Source organism: Myripristis murdjan, chromosome 7 (assembly GCF_902150065.1).
Source record: "Myripristis murdjan chromosome 7, fMyrMur1.1, whole genome shotgun sequence".
In the NCBI taxonomy this organism is placed as follows: domain Eukaryota; kingdom Metazoa; phylum Chordata; class Actinopteri; order Holocentriformes; family Holocentridae; genus Myripristis; species Myripristis murdjan.
Window position 1 is genome coordinate 30,238,632 of NC_043986.1, and position 20,996 is coordinate 30,259,627.

A 20,996-nucleotide genomic window follows, 5' to 3' on the forward strand; every position below is an offset into this window, starting at 1 on the left:
CTCCTTCCATCCATCAGAAATCCTTTTCTCATCACCCCCTTAAATCACCTTTCTTCCCACTGTTTTCCACACTAAAAAATTCCCCAATCTTGTTCTCTTTCCTTCAGCTGACCATCTGACACCTCACCCTCCACAAACTGACTGGCTGTGTTTTCCAAACACAGTCAGGTCTAAACAGGAAAAAAACGCTTTATCTCTTCTTGTCAATTCACATCCCAGCCAAATATTTGTAGATCATCGGTGAACCAAATGTTTCCTTTCCATTTTTTGTGTTAGCTTGCCCTCTTGACGTTTATATAGTTGGCTTTTCTCCGCTGCTATCAAAGAAAAAGCATTAATAACTTTGTAATAGTAATGTGGTAGCATTGCTAGCAATTTAGCTGTTCCCCACAAGTGCCAGGATGATTAATGGCTATCCATGTGTGTCTCCTCCAGTCGCTCATTGCGGTGACGTCAACGTGGAGCAATGAGCCGCGGATGTGGGGAAAAAGAGATGTTGGCAGTCACATCCATCCGTCCGACCTTCTTCATCGTGAGAAAATGGTGGTAGGGATCTAGAGGACAGGATCCAGGGAAAGGTGGTGATGAAGAAAGGCGGGATTTTGGAGGCAAGTTTGCGGAAGTGGAAAAATCTGGATATCCTTGTGTTCCAGATGTATCAGGAAATCTGTGATATCCTGAATCCAGAGGCGCTTTGTCCACAAATCCAATGGTCAAAATATCTCAGAATCTGAAGATCTTGATGCCCAAGCACTTCAGAAATCCAGAGTATGTCAGAGTATGTCATTATCCATAAATCCCAGAGGTCCAGATGTCGAGCTCTGTTGCTTGAAGGTCAGGAGGAGGAGGAGAATGGGCGGAGGAGGAGTGGGAAGAAGAGGTGAAGGTTAATGTCTACCTATATCTGATTATCCCATCTTTCCCACCACATGTTCAGGGTTGTATCGGGCGGTGGGGTTTTTTGGGGAAAAGACGGTGAGGGATGGTTAGTCGTCATGTATGTGTGTGTGTTTGTGTGTGTTTTGAGTGTGTGTGCATGTGTAGATTGATGCCTCCGTCTCTGCTATGACACCTCGCTGCCAAACACCTCCAGCACCAGTGGGGTGAGCTGCATGCTGTGCTCGGGCTGGAAGGAGAGCGAGCGGGTACTGCTTGGAGTGCTCCTCATTCAGGCTGCGCAGGTCGGCCAGCTTCTGGATCATTTTGGCATAGAGCAGGCGCCCGCCTGGGTGGTTGACCCGAATGTAGGCCTGCAGCGCCTCCGACAGGCGGTCCTGAAGCTGCTCGATCCGGGCGTGGTCCTGGACGCCGGGGCGATCTGCAGGGGGGAGGACAGACAGAATGGAGAGAGTTTAAGTGCAGGAGAGGAATGGAAAAGATAGGAAAGTGGGGAAAGGGTGCAAGAGGAGGGAAAGGGTGGAGGAGGTTGAGGTTGAAGGGGAGAGGTGGAGGGATGGAAAGAGAAAGAGAGAGTCAGTCAGACAGTCAGAGCAGTCTGTCATTTGGTCAACCAAATCCGTTGCCACCAGAAGAAGAGATAAAATTATCGGATTATGTGTGTGGTCTAAGGCCGTGTTCACACTCTTCTGCTTGTCTTAAAGAAAAACTGCTGCCTCAACCGCATTTTGTGCTGAGAATGAAGAGCAGGATGCGTAACGTGCACTTTGTTCCCACACAGACTGGTGTAGCGGTGCAGTAGCTGCGACCGTGAGCGAACAGTATTCATGTACATCTGCAAAACAAGGTGGAGACACAAATACAGCCCAGCCACTGCACGCCTATGCTGACTTCATGATCAAAGGAGCGTCTATCAATGTTTTGCTGCGACTGTCCTCAGTTTAATTTGGGCAGTTGTTGTGGTTATAAACTGTCAGCTGGCCATGGAGCGTCAAACTCCGCCTCTTCATGGTTGGCTGGCTCACAAAAAAGCGTCAAATGCCATTTGGTTCCATCAAAAAAAGTTATTGAGCTGTTCTCAGTTTTAGTAAGTGCCCCGCTCTGCCTCAAAAGACGACAGGCATTTTTTCCAAAGTGGCTGTCTGCATATAAGTGTCAAAGCTGCTGCCCCATTTTCTTTCTTTCTTTCTTTATTTCTTTCTGGTTTAGAATACGAATCGATAATAACTGAAATAAACTGCACCTGAGGTTTGAAAACAGTGGAGCAGTTTGAAGACGCCTTGTGCTTTCAGATGGGTGTATAGTAACAGATAACAGATAATGACAGAAATTTAGAAGATGAATTTGAGTTCATATTGTTGGTCAGGCTTCAGTGAGCTCTCCACCCTGTAAAACATTTTGACTGTAACTCAATACAGTCCTTTATTATTTTTTTAATTGTCAGCAGGCCCATTTGCTTGGTCATTTCCCCTCTTTCTGAACAGAGAATGACTGATTATTGTATTGCATGATTGTCATTTCATAGCTGAAGGCATCACCTACGCTGAGATGCCTTCAGCTGCAAATCATTTTCCATGTGCTACTGATTTAATCTAGAACACACAAACATGTAATTACCATGTCTGGATGAAAACTGTTTTATTTCCACACGGTTACTTTGCAGCCATAAGAGCCGTCTGTCAAACAAACTGTTCCACTTATATTTATGTATGCTGTGTACCTTTTCATGCTGTCATTAGCACAAAAATTGGGGAAAATGTATTGTTTGATAATATATGAAGTTGACTGGTTATATCACACAGTTGGACCTAATTATTAATTGGGTTATTAATAATGAATTAAGTCATTATTAACAATTAATAGTAATTCATAACTAATTAATGAATTGTTAATTTTAATTCATTTTAATTTTAATTAAAATTGACTGGTACTTCTCTAACACATAGATCTACATAGATCTGACATTCAGCTGGAACTAACACACACACTTGCTCACACACACACAAACACACAGACACACAGACACACACACAGACACACACACACACAGACAGAGGGAGAGGCAGTACCTGGGGAGAGCAGGCAGATGGCCATAAGCAGCACGTGTTCCTCCTCATGCAGGTTGAGTTTCTTCAGACCAACCTGGAATTTCACCAGGGGCTCCAACAGATCCAGGGTGTGACCCGCTGTGGAGGGTGACAGGAACACACCATTAGTGACTGCAGTGTGTATGTTGTCTCTTCTTGTGCTACAACACAATTGAGAGCTTTGTTACAGACCAGGGGAGGGCACATGTTTTATGTCTCTGTATGGACTTGAGAATGAAAACATAGAGCCGGCTGCAAGAATAATCAATTCCCTCTGCATGCTGTGAGTGTGTGTATGTACTGTATGCATCCCAGACGCAAGGCAGTGCTTGACTGGCGAGTGAGTAAGCAGTAAGTTTGTTTGTGTGTATGTGTGTGTGTGTGTGTGTGTGTGTCTGTGTGCATGCACGCGGCCATTTTATTGCTGCCATGAAAATACTTGGATGTCAAATCCTCCATAGGAATGTGCAGGTGTTATTAGAGAGGCAAAGCGTGTGATCCTCGTGAGACTCTGTTGAACAGAGCTTGGGCTAATAAAAATCACAGGGACACGTGTGTGCAAAGCTACAGTAAGGAACGGTTTTCTGGCCTTGTGAGTGTGAGCAAGTATTTTCTTTTTTTGTCTGTGCAGTGACGCTGTATTGATGTAGTGCACGATGTTGGGTCCTTCACAGGAAACTTTTACTTTTGAGAGAGCATTGCTCCCACATGTGCATGGAGATGGCTCGTTAACTGCTGTGTGTGTGTGTGTGTGTGTGTGTGTGTGTGTGTTTGTGTGTGCAGATGAGCAGCAATGTGTATATACTTGCTCTACGCAAGAGATGCAAGAGTGTATCCAGATTTGACATTTACTAATGTGGAATGAGTATAATCAGCAGAAATCTGCATGCACGAAAGTACAGACAAAATTCACAAATTTGCTTGGATGCAAATTTGCAGTTGCATGGGATACTTCCAAGTCAAGAAACATATTAAACATCTCTGTACAAACTTCTAAATGTGATTAGACATTTATAAATCCAAAAACATATTTACATATCCAAACACATATTTGCTCATATGGATTCATTAGCAAGTGTCAATATATATTTGCAGATCTCAGTACATATTTGCAGATCTCAGTACACATTTGCAGATGTTGGTGCACATTAACAGATCTTAGTGCACATTTACAGATACTAGAGGCCATTTGCGGATATTTGTGCACATTTGTAATACCATGTTACACATTTGCACATTCGATCCACTTACCCTGGCCTTCATGTTATGTTTTCGTGTGTTTTGTTGTTGTTGTTTACAGAGTCACTTTGCAGTTTGTGTGTATTAGTGTGTGTGTGGGTGTGTGTGATGAAACAAACCCTTGGTCACATCGTTGATGCAATATTTGAAGTCCGGTCCTCCGCAGCTCCAGGACATGTCCTCCAGGCTAAATGACTGGTTTGAACGCAGCATGATGATCTCAATGGCGCTGGACTTCAAAAGGGCAATCTGGTCCTCTGCTGTCAGCTCTCTGGAACACACATACACAAACACACACACACACACAGACACAATGTGTTGCGAATGTATACAGAAACAAACAAATAAAGAGCACATACATGCTGGCTCCAGATAACAAGCATTTGTTTTATCCTGCCGGACAGACAGGATTGGTAGAGTCTACAAGCATGACGATAATGTTAAGTTAAGAAGCTGTCACTCTTGGTTTGTAAACTTTTTTATAGTCACTGTGTTACAAGCTACGGTTAAAACAAACCATAAAAAGTATTTGCACCTGCTGTTTTGACCAGGTTTTCACACTTAACACAAGGACACAGACACACACACACACACACACACACACACCATATTATTCCCTTCCACACAACAATCAATTCAACATAACAGGTATTCAGTCTACAACTGGTAATTAAAACATCCACATTAACAAATAAACATCCTCCTGTTCATTTCCCCGCCTACACTTCTAGATGTGCATGTGTGTGTGTGTGTGTGTGTGTGTGTGTGTGTGTGTGTGTGCACATGTGTGTGCTGTGATGCTTTGAGGGACAGTGTTAAGGACAGGGTGCAGAGTGAATGCATTATATCGTTACTGTGGCAACCGAGTTTCAAATCCCAGGCTTTGTTTGGCTACAAAAGCGTGCGTGCACACACACTCACAAACACACATACACCCCAACTCCAACCCTTTCTATGGAACACTATAAACAGTACTATGTGTAGCATGATGTGCATCTCCCCTTTATGAGATGCAGACTTAACAATACAAAGGCCAAAAATCATTCCAACTAGGCATGTTGATTTAAATGTTTCTCAAACAAATGCAATGTTGCAATGTCCTTATCCTTCCAATTTTTTTTAAGGCATAACCAAGCACATTTCTAAAATTTATTTACAATTTTGCTCACACCTTACAAAAACTTAACAAAATGTGTTAGTACCCAAGTGCGACTGTTTCTGCATCCCCTCAATCGCTCTATTTAAAGTCCTGGGAAACTGGAATTGAATAGCCTTTATTTTCCCCTGATGTCACAGTTGAGTGTTTTTTAGAAATTCACCAAGGTTTGAAAGACCCAAAAGACCCATTTGCTGGATCTACACTGTGTTTGGAGTGGGAGCTGAAGCCTTCTAAATTGTAGTACCAACAAGGGGGCGATCCAGACACTCAAACTATCAGGAAAAAAGGAACTGTCAGGAAGGAAACATTAAAAAGCCTTTTTTGTGGTGGCTAAATCAGTACAAAGCAAACATGTTTCATCCAGTGTCGCTCATAGTCAGGGCCTTTGAAACACGCAATACAGGTGTGGCCTCCAATAGGAGGCAATCACATGACCCAGAGAATATCATGACAACACATAGAAAATAAAGAAATAAACATAAAAACATAAGATGAAATTACATAGAAATATATACATCAGCATAATAAATGGAATATATGCACCCATATATAGGTTTTACATTGGCGGTGAAAATTGAGAGCATATATAGAAATAATTACAGAAAACATATGAAGTCTATATCCTCAGACCAGGATACTGAAGTTGTAGCTATGGTTGTGGTGGGTGTGGATTTGCAGGTTCAGCTGGAATCCTTTACTTGGCCATGACACTTGGATGTGTCACATATAAACAGTTCATTGTGGTATTCTAGGTGGTGGAAAAATAACTTTTAGTAGTGATTTGACCTTGTTCAAACAATAAGGCTGGTGCGGGACATGCTGGTTCTGTTTAGTGCTCGGCAAATGCAGCAAGGACATAAAGCAACTGCTGATTTGCTCAGCTGTCCAGTGTGTTGACTGTAACTTGTTTGTTGCTGCTGGCTGACAGACTGCACTTGATTTAAATGGCTTTCTCCACCTTTGCCACCATAGAATGAGCAGAGCAGCAGCAGACCCGAGGCTCATGAAAGACCAGGTAGAATACAACAAATATATAACGCTTGTTACTTGCAACAATAACTGGAACAACGCTACATCATTTTAAACAGCAACTCATTAAAGTACACCATTGCTCAGGTAAATAATAATATTACATGTGTCGCTGGGTTATGTAATGTGCTGCTGCCAACAGCTGTACATAATAAGAGCAGTCGGAGACAGTAGTCTCTGCCACGCTGCACAACCCCCCACATCAACGATATGATACAATATACTTTATTGTTCTGAAGGGGAGGTTGTCATGGACTTGAGAGCACACATGCTGCATACAACAGAACACACATGATGCTTACAACACATCATAGATAAACAAAAGCACACACACAAATAAAACTGTTCAGAGAACGTTAAATGTTTAAAGTAGTGGCAGTAAAGCATCATATTGCGCATGACCTGAAACGATGAAGTGATTATGTGCTCTAAGACCCAAATAAAAACAGGTAAATAAATACAGCATGCTTAACATGAACAGAACAATGCATTTAGCTGCATCTCTCTATGATGCTGGAGACTTTGCCATTGACATAACTTAAATACTCAAAAACAGTATCAGCTCATCCTTCACTCATCACCCTTAGTCTTTGCATTATCAGTCAAGCAAACAAATAAATAAATGAAAAATGGGAGGCAAAAACATAACCTTTATAATCATCACTATCATAAAAAAAAAAAAGATTTGCAATTACATGACTCTTACAAGGCTTCTCTCCAAATCACAATGCTACTTCCTCTTTACACCTTGGCGGGGTTTATTAAATCCCAAAACACCACAACTGAAGAGACACTATGGATTTCAGTTTCCTGTGGCTTTAAAATTAGGTATTCATTGCATTTACCCATTGGCATAGCAACATAGAAATCCATAAGGGATTATAGTCATCTCATTGATTCAAGTGAACATAACTAGGTGAGCAATTCCCAAACTGTCCAGAGACAACATTATGCATACAAGTCACAACTATAATCACAGCTATCTCATGGGTATCTCTGTTAAAGTATTGCTCCCGTCACAGAGTGTGGACAGTTATATTTTTTAATACTAAATTAACAACAAACATCTGCCTACATGCACGTCCCTGGGACAAAAACTCATCAGATGGGGGTCAAAATCGAATCTGCGTTTGTTCATGTCTGTCGGCCTCCGGTGGAATCCATACAAAGAGCTGCTGTTCCACATGTTTTCTATTACAGACTGTATGTATTGCATATTTTTAGGTAACGAGGGGGTTTCCAAGTCTATCCCACCCTCTTAATAAAGAAAAACCCTTCCAGCTATACCACAGCCTGGGCTCTGTCCCAAATGTTTGAGAAGAACTTTGCCCATGACGTACAGCAGGCGAGCTCAGTGGAAGGGATGAATGTATATAAATATAAACGTATTCGTACAGAGAGTAATTTTCTTTTTCCATTTCTGTCTGGTTCACACGCATTCAAACACACAGATGCAGAGTCCACATGACCCAAAATGTGCATTAAGTACCTGTATGCAACAGATTTCCTTTTTGCATTTTATAATTATGTGGTGTATGTATGTGCATACACTCAGGAACTTATATCTGTCAACTCATCACGTATCAGCCGTGCTACAGTCTGTTCCTGCATATTCTTGGAAGAGCTTGTTTGTTTGGAAGCGTTAATAGCATCTCTCTCTGCCCAATAACACATCATGCATACATGGAGGCAGTAAATCAATGTGTTCCATGTGGGAGGGTGAGCTCTCTCAAGCTGCTTGCCTTTGTGTGTGTGTGTGTGTGTGTGTGTGTGTTTGTGTGTGTGTGTATGTGTGCGTGTGTGTCTATGTATATATGTGAGCTATGGTTGGACAAATATAGATGTTTACTACTCTAAACATCACTCTAAGCAGTCGATGAACTGTTTGGTGGTTGCAGGGGCTATAAGGCTTAATTTTCAACATGGCTAAAAAGAGGGCTGGGCAATAAAACAGCAATAATTACCACAATATACTGTTCCTCAATGTACATTAAAAAAAAAAAAGGTTCAACAGAATGTTGATGCAAAACTCAAAATAACATACAAACGGCCGCTCATGTGGCAGGAACAGAGAACCTTCAAGCTGCAGGCCCAGGTGCAAGACATTGATTGTATCGTGAGTGAAAGCCAAGTAGACGGAGGACAATGTCGGCAAGAAAGGAACCACAATGTTTGTAGCATGAAGATATTTTTGCTTGCACATTACAAGCTTTGTTGGAGACCGGTGCCAAATTAATTCAGCAATGCCACAAACCTTTTCCTTGACTTCAATCAATACCAAGCAGTCCTTCTTGCTCATGTTCTGACATGCTTTGCAAATAATTTCTTAAGGCCGCTGTTAAATACATTTTTTAAAATATTTTAAATCTACCTCAATCTAATCTCATTCTACCTGTGCGATATGATGATATATATCGTGGGATGAGAGAAACAAATCTATCAGTAGATTTTCATCTATCGCTTCTATCGCCGTTATTTCAAAAGCCACTTCATGGCAGGATTTTACATCATTGAGCCAGAGCTCACAGAAGATTTTGAAAGCACAATTACTCCATGTGGGCTCCAATAACAAACAAGCATGGAGGAGTGTGACACAGAACAAAACTCCCCACAACACTCTGACACAGAACAAGGACAGAACAGAGCAGCCCGACCAAGACAAGCTGAAGAACTGTCTTTGCTGCGAAGAGCTCCCACGTCAGACCTCAATTCTGTTCAGTGTCACTTCACATAAAAAGGAGAAAAGAAAAAGTGCCCTTCATTTGTGTTGAGTTACAGAATTATGTAAAAAAAAGTAGTGGCCATGATGCCAAATATTGGCCAATTATAAAGAAATTACAGCAACAAGTCTACCAGCCGTATTAACAGATAAAAATTGCTGTAACTGATAATGACTGACAAAACAGAAAATAGGCGACATTACAGCCTCTCATTTTTAATGCTATTCAAAATTCATTTTGGACAATACATGTTAAAGTTCAACGTAATTGTCAAATAAGCATTCTACCAGATGTACCAGACTGTACATCTTTGATGTACCAGATGAATAGTAAAGGCTCCTCTGCTAAAAAAGCAGCATTACAACATTTTTCACATCTGAAGGGATTTTTTGATACAGTACTCCAGATGCTATCAGTGCACCTCTAGATCCAGAATTCATGCATTCCATGTATTTGGACTGATCCCACAACCGTACCTGAAGCCTGGGATCATCTTGGCAAAGCCGATGACCTTCTGGATGCTGTAGGAGACCAGGTCGGCCAGGTGGGGCAGCATGGAGAGCTTGGTGTCCTCCTCACTAGAGTCTGGACTGCCGGCGCCGTCCTGGTACATCATCAACAGGTTACTGAAGTTCAGCTTGGTGTCCACTGACTCTGTTCGAGGTGAAGAGTGGCAGAAGAGACAAGGGAAGAGGTGGATGAGTAAGAGGAGAAAGAAGGTGTGTGTGTGTGTGTGTGTGTGTGTGCGTGTGTGTGTGCGTGTGTGTGTGGAGGGGGGGGGGGGGGGGCAAGGGAGGGGAGGGGATGCAGAAAGGGAAGAGAAGAGATGAAGTAAAACAAAGAAGAGAGATAAGTAAAACAAGGTGAGAGCGAGTGAGTTCAATGCGGACACTCTATCTTCAGTTTATCTTCAAGATAGAGAACGCCACATTTAACACTTTGTTTGGCTTTTTGCTTTTGCTAGATTTACAACCAATTTAAAAAATCAAAATAAGCAATTAAAAAACTTCTGTCTATTTCAGATTTACCATATCAAATGGCAGTGCTGAATCTACATATGACCAGTATAAGAAAAAGACTGCATGAAATTAAAGGTTTAGGGTCATGATATCCAACTGTTAACTAAAGCATCTGTGATAACAACTCATTAAATTAAAACAGCTCTGTGTTAATCAAAGAGTGGCATGTGGAAATAAGAACAGTGCTACTACCATTTCCACTCACATCTTTTGGTGACATTTTTATTTGTTTTACATCTCTGGATCAACTTGGCATTACCAAATATACAGAATCTGTCAATACTACCATTTAGTTTCGCTGCTGCAACAAAAAAATATCTGATCCGTGTTTCAGACATTTAAATATTTTTTAAAACCACAGGTTTTCAGAATTTGAAACTTTTCAGACTTTAAGGACTAACCAAAACATTTTAAATTACATATCACCCTAAAAATCTCAAGGAAAACATCTGAACAAGGCGCTGAGCAAGAACAAGGACATCTTCAACATCTCTCTTTTCTTCAACAACCTCTTCTTCAGCAAGGGTACAGCAAATAGATCCTTAAAAAAAAAAAAAAACTTCACCCTGGCAGTGATTTAAATTGAACAATGAATGGCAATGAATTTATATTTGACAGATTCTGCATGTGTATGCGTGTGTGTGTGTGTGTGTGTGTGTGTGTCTGGTGAAAAACTTTGGCGGGTAAAAGAAGCAATGGTTTTACGGCAGCCATGGATGTTGAATGGGCTTTCATTGAGACACTAAGACACAGCAGGAAAGCACAAGCACCGCACTGAGCACAGAGGCTGAGTCATAGTGTGTGCGTGTGCGTGTGTGTGTGTGTGTGTGTGTGTGTGTGTGTGTGTGTGTGTGTGTGTGTGCGAGTGAGTGTGTGTGTGTGTATACACCCATTTAAATTAACGGATCCCTTCATGGCTGTGTTCTTGATAAAGCTAACGTTGAAGCGTGAAAAGGAACAAGAACAAGAGGGGAGGGATTTGTGTGAGTGTGTGTGTGTGTGTGTCTCACCAGGTGAGTGGTTGAAAGAGTCGGAGGAGGCATCTGACAGAGAGTGAAGGGAGGCGGCTCGGCTGGCACTGCGTGTTACTGGGCCTTCCCGCACCGGAGGCTGTAAACAACACAGAGAGAAAACACACACACACAGATTAATCTAAAGGAAGCTGATGTTGGTATCCAAGCTGTTGTTCAGCTGAAACTATAGAGGACTGCAGTCACTGTACTGAGTTAAAATGACTTTTACCTTGTTGCAATAATACTATGAGAAGTGTGTGCCACTTCTCCGCTGCAGCAACAGTGAGCAGGTGGGATGGGAATCAACAGGAACTTCCGATATGAAACGATTCACAATACTTGGGTGCCAATTCAACATGTAAAGTGATGCTGTAATTGTGATTAAATTTGATTTTACATTATATAGTTTTGGATTTTTTTTCCACTGAACTGTGGAAAACAGCTGAGTCACACTTCCAAAGACAATTATGATGAGCTCCTCGGTCATTTATTTACTTTGGTATTTTCTACATTTGTTGCAGGCCTACAGAAAAAAAAAAACAAGCAGTAAAACAACAAACGTGTGGTGTTTGTTTTTCTGAGTAATCGGAACCTGATGTGGGCAATATGGGCTGCATGTTGGTCATGACTTTTCATACAGCAGTGCTCATGTTTCCCAGCTCATCTTCACGTTCTGAATGAGTAATGCCAAAGTTCTTCCAGAGGTGCAGTATGAATCTCTATATTTTTTCTTTCAGTCTTTTCCTGTGATGATAGGCTTTAAATAAATGATTATTTGAACACCACTATCTGCTGCATTCTAAGCAGAGATGTTTTTTTTCCCGCTTTGAATAAAGATATGTCTAAAATAAGGGCTAAGTATCCGTTCTGGGCCAGCATGGTGGTATAAAAATCATTTTAAAAAAATTCTCATGGTGTTGTATAATTCCCACCTCTGAGACCTGTCTTGTGTTGTGTGTTGTGTACATGCCATATTGGAATTAGCTCAAAAATGAGCTGCTGACTGTAAAAAAAAAAAAAAAAAAAAAGTAATAATAATAATAATAAAAAAAAAAAACGCTCTTGTCAGCTTTCTAGTGATGATTACAAGTAGAGCATGTGGGAATTTTTCATGTCATCCGACTCGGCGTCACAAATGTGTCAACACAGGCAGCAAACATGGCAACAAATCCTCCCGTGTCAGCAGTCCAAGGTAATAAAAATCACAATGATCACACAAGCATGCAACATCTGCTGCACTTCATAGTTGATTTCACAGTAACTTTCTGATGACAAAACTCCACCTTACAGTCACTTTCTTTAATTCCAATGACTAAAGATCCTCCATGCTGTAGAGACAAAAAGTGGTGGAAAGATTACTACAAATTGGGACTCAAGTTGAGGTACATTACTTTGCTGATATTTTACTACTGTAAAAATCAGCTCATTTAAAATGTACTCGGAGAGAAAACTACTGAGTTACGTTTTCAAAATAATAACTGTGTTAGGTGCATTGTGCAGAATTGGCAATGACAAAATGTGCACCAACAAAGTTTATTTTGAAAGGTTGCACAATCTGTCATTGATCATTTGTTCTCTGCAACAGATGTGATTTAAAATGTAATGAAATACAAAACGCAAACAAAAATGTACTTGAGTAAAAGTAAAATTACTGACTATGAAAAAAGTACAAATACACAAAAAAGTTACTCAATTACAGTGACATGAGTGAATGTAATTAGTTACACTGAGCAGGCTATCTGAAATTGGTTATAGTGTTAAAATGCCATGAAACACAAGGTATATCACCATGATTCATTTCTTCAACAGCACACATGCATTTTCATGCTGAACATTTACTCCTCTAGACCAATAAGTATACCTTAGGTGTGTGGAATTACTTAGTCACACCTTTAAATTGCATTATCTTGTCTGGTTACCGTGACTAAATAAAAATCTGTAACGGTGCACTTCATGGACCCTTCAGATGCTGTATCAAGTGCAGCTCAAATACATACATAAATCCATAACCTTCACTGAATGGACTGTGTGTCTTTCCCAGTGATGATGAAGTGGGAGCTACATGACCAAATGCAGCTCAATGTTGTGCAATTTGAAGGTGTTTGCGACTTTAATCGCATTAGGATGTTTGAAGATCTTTTCAATACTGCTTGGAGTGAGAGATGAGAGATTTCACAATTGGAACTAAATGCATTGTGAGAATACAGGTCCGTGTGGCACTGACGATGTCACACAACAAAAACGGCACAAGCCCTTTTAAGGTCTTAGGTTTGGATAATATGGTTTAAGACATTTTAAGACTTTCACAGGCCTGCGGACATGCTGAAATTTTATTTCTTTGTTTTCATGCGTTGCTACCAAACATGCTAAAACCAAAACAATTTGCCAGTTTGTGTCGCTGCTCAAAATCTTGTTGTTTTCCAGTCTCTATCCACTTCATTCATTTTGGAGCAATAATGGACCAAACTTGGTGGATGTATTACCACGATGGGTAAGAATATGAACTTTGAATTAAAATGGTTTCCGTCTCCTTGCCAAGATAATTTTTTGTTCTTGTAATCTGAATCAGCTATGAAGGTTAGGATGTTGACATCTGAAAGCCATCAGCTCATCAGCTTGGATCATAACAAAAACAGTTCTGGACTGATGCTCATATTGAAGTCTTTTTTCTTGTGTCTTAAAACAACCTGTAGGTGTGGCTGCATCCTTAGTCAAAGTGTGGACTTACCCTGAAGCGGGTGAAGTCAGAGTAGGAGTCATCGTAGGTCTTATGGTGCGCCTCCACCAGACAGGAGATGATCTGGGCCTGCTCCTCATTCAGTCGTGGCCTCAGAGCCTCCCGGGCAGCCTCCTCCTCCTTCCGCTTCAAGATCATGTCCTTCTTCCTCTGTACCTCCTCATCTGTGAGAATGACTGGAGGGAAGGACGTAGAGAAAAGAAAGAAAGAAAAAGAAAGAAAGAAAGAAAGAAAGAAAGAAAGAAAGAAAGAAGGGACAACTTTGAATTTGATACTCTTCATTTAATAAAACATCTTACAAGAAAACAAGAGGAAAAAGCCTCTGAAAATCACTTCTCATACACACACAAAAAAATAATCATATTCACAAGCAACAATAACAACATTCACAATGTGCTCAGGGCTCAGAGGTACAGCTGTCACTGAAATACAGTCCAACCCTTTTCTACCACTATGAATATTTCATTCTGCAGTCCACAAACATTCAGAGATATGACAATCATTTTTTTCTTCATGAAAAAATGCAGAGGAGGGGTAGATAGAAAAAAGAACAGAGGAATCAAAGTAAACACTACAGCTCAACATATGTATACAATCTCATGAAAATTGTGTGACACCATGCAGTAAGCATGTATTAAAACTTGTGAAGGGAATTTTTTTCTTCACAGTTTTGACAGTCATCGTTATACACAGTGGGTCTGATCTAGACCAAAAAATCTGGTTGTCCAAGCTGTTCCTGGGGTTGTAATCTCATTTGTTAAAATCTGTTTGGTGTGATCCGAAAACCTATGGGACACTACGGTCACTACGGTGCTCACACACCATGTATTGCTACTGTGCATGCTCATGTCCCCTCCCCAAAACAATGTAGCTTAGCCTATCACAGCTGTGATACCTTTCTACAGCCACAGAACGACAAAGAGGGGAGCTGGGAATTCCTGATCGACTGAAACTCAGGTGGGTGCTGTTTGAGCTCCAACAAAATTCCCCCCACTCCTCAAAGTTGCAGGTTAATAACACAAGCTTTAGGGCTTATGTCCACTCAGCATGTTTTTCTGGCAGAAAAGCGCTGGCAGGGCGCATCATGGGTGTTGTATCTATGACAACAATATTGAAATATCAACATTAACACTCTAAGATATGGTCAATCTACTCCCATAAATGAGCTTTTCTCTCTTTGATATGACAGTGTCTGTCTGGCATACCATACAGCTCAGGATGAGCCGACACAGCCATAACAAGCCTCTCCTCCATTTTCTCGGTTGTTACAAAGTTAACACTGTCACCTAGGTGACGAGTCGGTCCAAGGGTGACGAGATGATTGGTTGCCAAAAGAGGACCGACAGTGATGACACCAGCATCTTTCTGAAAAGTTCAGAGTTTTCCACCTAGAAGTGCCCAGAGCATGCGGAAAAAACTGTTGGAGCACTCTAAAAAAAGACGCTAGGTGCAGCACTTTTTCTCAAGACGGCTGTATGCTGCTGCAAATGCTCCCTCCACCTTGGGAACAACTGAAGAAAGGCCCTGGAGCTCAGAAAAAAACACTACATGGACACAAACCCTTAAGCATCCAGTGTGTAATAGCCTATTCTGTTAACTGAGGACTTACCTACCAACTATTGAGGAAGTACAATAAATGTTACTTTTATGCTGACAAATCACTTCATAAAAGCAGCTTCCAAACAGTGAAAATCTCAGTTTTGGAATGAAGCTCTGCACATGTTCGTATCCATCACATGAGAAGCACAAGGGCTCAAATGAAGTTCGGATGTAATCAGGAGGTAACTCCATTATCACCCCAAGTATCACTGAGTGGCAACTGATCTGGACTCAGTGTCCCTAATTTAGTCAAAGTAAACACAAACACACACACACGCACAAAGGACTAATGAAACCAAACTCCCCGTAACCTATCTGCATGACAATGTTATTATGCACAGGGGAAATCTGATCCACACAGCACTGAATTACGCCGAGCTAATCAAGGCAAGACTTAGGAACAAACAACTCAGTGTAGGCAAATAAATCAAGTGTGCGATTGTAGTTACACGCTTGATAATGTTTGAGCCAATGCCAGCGCCGGCAAACAATAATTAGGCTTTAAGATCAAAGTTGTTTCAGGCAGTGGACCGGGACGCCCAAAGTTACAAGAGCGTGTGGCTTAGGTGTATTTGTAAGGAAAAATCCACCCGAAAGCCAAATTTGTGTACCTGCCCATTAGGACAGATAAAACAACTCTAACAGATCAATACTGCTTGAGAAATTTATAGTCCTATAGACATTTAATACATGATGGTGGAGGATACAGAATACATACAGCATTAACTGTACATATTACAGTTTAGTCAATTTGTCTGGTAAAGTCATCTGAAGGATGTTAAGTAGAATTCCAGGGGAATGTCTGTCTTTTCACTAGGGTTTCAACAGTTCAATTATTTTAACTATCATTTTAGGGCAGGGATCAAAATAAAGTGTTCTGAGCTTTTTATTTGGCACACACTTTTGGACAAAACAAACAAAAAACCTACAGTACCGTGTATTTAACGTTACGTGTTTCATCCTCATGTGATGAAATAGGCTGCTGTTGTTCCCCCTCTGGTACTAATGGTAAGATGGCAAAGATTGCAGATTAGCAATTTCTGAAAAATGTTTTTGGTTTTTTATTACCAATTTGTGTTATGTTAGAGGATGTTCCCTATTTCTGCACTGGGCTTAGTTTTACTTTTTGAAGATAACTTACAGGCTGATGCCTGTGGAGGTTGTCAGTCATCCACATGATGGTTATCCACATAGAGTTGTGGACTAGGCTGGCCCGCAGCACCAAATAAATAATAATGTAGATTGCTACTATTTTAGAAATTATCACACAAGTTGCACAAAGTATCAAAAGCTGTTTTAATACATGTTTTGATACTTATTTTCATGAAAAATATGGTAAAAGATTGTGAGAGTTCTCACCCACAATGAAAACAGTTTAATTCTCTGTATTTTGTACCTCAGCTACACTGTTTGGATCAAATCAAGCTATTTTCCAAAATGATTTCATCAGGCGTTTCCTCTTTTGCAATGTGTTAGAAGAAACGCTGGTGCCCAAAATTTTTGTCTGAACCATCTAAGATCACAGAAACAGTGAATTTTGTTTAAGGGTGGATTTTGGCTTTGTGCGTGAGACACCAAAGGGAGGTGGGCACTGATAGTCAGCAGGAAAACTAAGTTAGCACTAAACTGGGAGAAGGAACTTTAATGCAAGCTCCACATATTTCCATCCTGAGGTACATGAACCATACATTTCCTCAGGTTGACATGAGGAGAAGGCCTGTCATGTCTGCTGGCTTTTTAGAAAATCCAGGCAACGGGTGCTCAACGTTTAAGTGGCTTTTGCCTTATTCATGCTGTGCGAGAGAGTGGGATGTTTATAGTAACTCTTGTATTTTTGACTAGACTGCTAGATCTCCTGGGAAATCTTGGGTTTGCATGCTGCTGCCATGCATCCTGGAGCACTGCATTGTTGTATAATTGATAATGTATTCACAGTGTTGAAGTGTTATAAATTATATGTACTTGTGTACTTGAGTTGGGGAGTGGGGAGGGTCATCACTTTATTACAGTAACTCCTGTATTTTTGTCTACAGTGGCACAGTGGTTTACACTTTTACAAACCCTAACTTATACTGTCTGATGATTTATTTATTTATTTTAATAAACAACGCTTTTGATATTAATCACTGTTAAATTCTTCAAGGACCATATCAAAATGTACTTCCCGTTTCTCCTTATGTTTTTCCAAAGCAGTCACTTGTATTTTAGAAATCCAGTATCATTTTTCCTCCCTTTCATCAGCCATTGGTTTCCATTAATTCCACTCCTCCATGATTTACAATTTTTTTTTTTTTTTGCAATGTAAAATGTGAGCTAATTGTACTAAAGGGGCCAAACATTCAAAACATGGTGCTTTAAGATCCCACCTGCATAATGTTCCAGAGGCTGAAAAAAAATATTGTGCATTACAAGATATGAAGTATTTTATCTTTAACTTTTTAAGTATTTCATTTGCAGTGAGAGACAGAATAAAGAAAAGAGAGAAATATTTCCTTAACTCTAAATCAAATGTCAGAGTTATAGCATGTGTGCATCATGTGTTCAGGCACACCACACATGTAAAATGTTTGCCTATGCATATATGGCTGTATTTAATGTGTCTGCACATTATATACATATCCTGTTAAGTGTGTGAATTTGCTAGAAACCGTACAGGCATATACACGTTTTTAATGGTGTTATTACTTGTGTGTTGTATGTCATCATGGTGTTTGATGACACTGACAGACAGCAGAGCACACACAGCAATGTGGAGCGAGTAAGAGTTGATAATAAACAGGGAACAAGGGAACGGTATGCAGAATATTAAAGGAATAACACAGAATAGAACAAAACTGAACAGAAAAAAACAGAATTGGAGCGGAACAGTGGCAGAAGAGAGAAAGAAAAACCTCTCTCAGGCCAAGGGACACAGCAGTGGTAGTGTGGGACAGCTGGAGGGCTCATCATCTATCACCCCAGCACTACAGTCAGGACTAGTCCCATGCAGGCTTGACGCCTGGCTCTACGGTTCCCTGCAGAAGCTGCGACAGTGCTGCCCTGACCCCTGCACGCCTCTGCCCACGTTATCCTTCTGATCCTCAGCCACGATGACCGATTACCCATCAAGCACTCTGCTGGACAGACAGACAGACGGCACGATGGCCAAACAGACAGAGTGACGGCCAGGGAGACAGAGACAGTGAGGGAGAGAGAGACAGAGGCCCCGAGCAAAGGAGCCAAAACACACGCAGATAAGAGGGCGAGCCTGCCAGAGGAGCAAACACACAGCCAAACTGCTAAAGGGAGAGGCAGACAGTGATGAGCAAATTGCACCATCTCAATATACATACTTCACTGACATGAGCTTTGATACAATATTACATTTTTCCAGTAGGAGGAAAAATGTCTCCTGACGTGAGGGAATGCTGAAATGCTGCGATTTGTGAAGTTCATAGGTATAGCACCTGTTGTTTAGAGGAGAGGCTTTGGCTATTTAGGCCAAAGGTCATTCTGTTTTACCAGGCAAACCTTCTGCACTCAACTTTATCTGCTAATCGATTGTGAATGAGCTGTTCCTGCAGCAACACGCAGCATGAATAATCAATTCTCAATATTCAGATCAGCAAGGTTCTGAAAAGCAGAGCACTTCCAGTTTGTTCAGGTTGTATTCATGGTAACTGTAAATAACAATATTTAAAGTTGAGTTTTTAGTGATTGTATCCTCGATGGCAACCACAGATGCAACATTATATTAACAGTTTGATGTGGCTAATCCAGACAACAACAACAACTACTAAGCTACACTGGCTAAAAAAACAGGCAATTAATCAGAACGCTTAGCTGACCAAAGGCTTTGCTTGGCTTTCACTCCTTTTAACCCACCGTCATTAATTAGGCTTCGGCTGCTTTCCAAAATCCATCCCATCCATGCCAGGGACAGGCCGCCTAAGAACCACTCCTTGTGGTTAAGGACATCCAAGTGTGTGGCACTAACCCCGACCATGAATAGGCACAGTTTGGTCAGAGTTTGGCAGAGGCGCTCAAAGCAACTATTCTAAGGCCGGGACATGATTGAACCAGTCTGTCTCCAGCCAGGTTTTAGCCCTGGATGGCATCATTAAGGCTGCACTTGGCAAAAAAAACAACACACCATCAAAGCAACGGCTTGACCAACCCACAGCATGAATGGCTGAAACAAGCCTAACCCAACCACAGCACTTGGCAGACATACAGCAGGCCAGTTTACCAAGCGAGAGTTTGCTATTTGGAAAAGGGCTGATTGGACCGTGGTGGTGTGTTTGTCATGCCATGTCGTGCCACAGAGAGGGGAAAGAAAGACAGAAAGAAAGAAAGAAAGAAAGAAAGAAAGAAAGAAAGAAAGAAAGAAAGAATCAGAAAAGTGCATTGTCTGCTCTTCAGAAAAAAACAGAGGAAAGCAAAACAGAAAGATGGGGAGCTGATAAAAACAGATGAGGGTGTCAGTATCAGTAATAACAGAGAGACGAGCACAGATAAAAAGTGAGAGACAGGTTGACTGAGGACAGCAGAGGACATCTGAGGACAGCAGGTCTGCCTGTTTGTGGAGGCCAGAGGGTCACAGCGGGCTTACTCATTAACCAGAGGACTGACAAACACACACCATCAGGTTAACACAATTGGAAGGCTCTGGTTTGACAAACACACCAAGATTCGGTGTGATGGAGCCAGATTCGGTGTGTGGGCATCACTTTTGCTTGTCGTGATCTTCCAGAGGTTAATTTAGGTCAGCCGGGCAACAGGAGATCCCACATATACTAACTATGGAGTGGGAACACTTGTGGAGGCATCACCGTGGAAGCGTGCATGGTGGCAGGACGGTGTGTGGTATGAAAACAGGAGGCAATGATAAATGGTTTCTTAAAACCAGTAGTTTATATCCTTAGCAATCTTGCAAAGTACCACATCATTGTTTTTAGCTTTAGTCTAAACCCGTTTCGTCATTTGGCAATGCACAGAGGGCAGGATCATGCTACCAGACCTCATCACAGCAGATAGTAAGTCTATTTTCAATTCAGTGGGCCTGAGCAAGTTGATGATATTATATCAAAACTGTGGAATGAGTTTAGATATTGTCTGGGATTTTAGATACTGTGATGTTGTGGCATAAGTCTTTTGTGTTGTTTTAAACTTATTAGACTGTTCTAGCTGTTCTGTTATTTGCCTCTACCTGCTTGGTCATTATATCCAATTTATCAAAGATCACTTTTGTGTAAATAGTCATACCTAGAGTAACTATGTATTCGGTATTTTAGAATATTCAATTTTTTCCATATTGCCCATCCCTACTATTGAGCAGTATTTATGTAAAACATGATTAAGAGCTGTAGTATTGTGAAAAGTCAACTTCAATTATGTGTCTTCACACCTTAGCATCTAATTTCCATGGAAACTTCCACAATTCTTGCATTCAGAAATTCACGTAACACAATGAATAAATGACTTGCAGGTTCTTCATGATTAATGTGTGTGTTAATGT

General features: G+C 41.0%; 1 protein-coding gene across 1 annotated transcript in view; it reads right to left on the minus strand.

The window, feature by feature from the left end:
* Nucleotides 1-986: 986 nt before the first annotated feature.
* The window catches only part of LOC115361733 (vitamin D3 receptor A-like), an 82,731-nt gene continuing 62,721 nt past the window's right edge, over nt 987-20,996 (minus strand). Inside the window, 7 exon segments of the mRNA XM_030055326.1 lie at nt 987-1,144; nt 1,146-1,318; nt 2,967-3,083; nt 4,343-4,494; nt 9,608-9,785; nt 11,161-11,260; nt 13,892-14,076. Of these exon segments, the coding sequence (XP_029911186.1) occupies nt 1,064-1,144; nt 1,146-1,318; nt 2,967-3,083; nt 4,343-4,494; nt 9,608-9,785; nt 11,161-11,260; nt 13,892-14,076 (986 nt within the window). The 3' untranslated portion in view covers nt 987-1,063.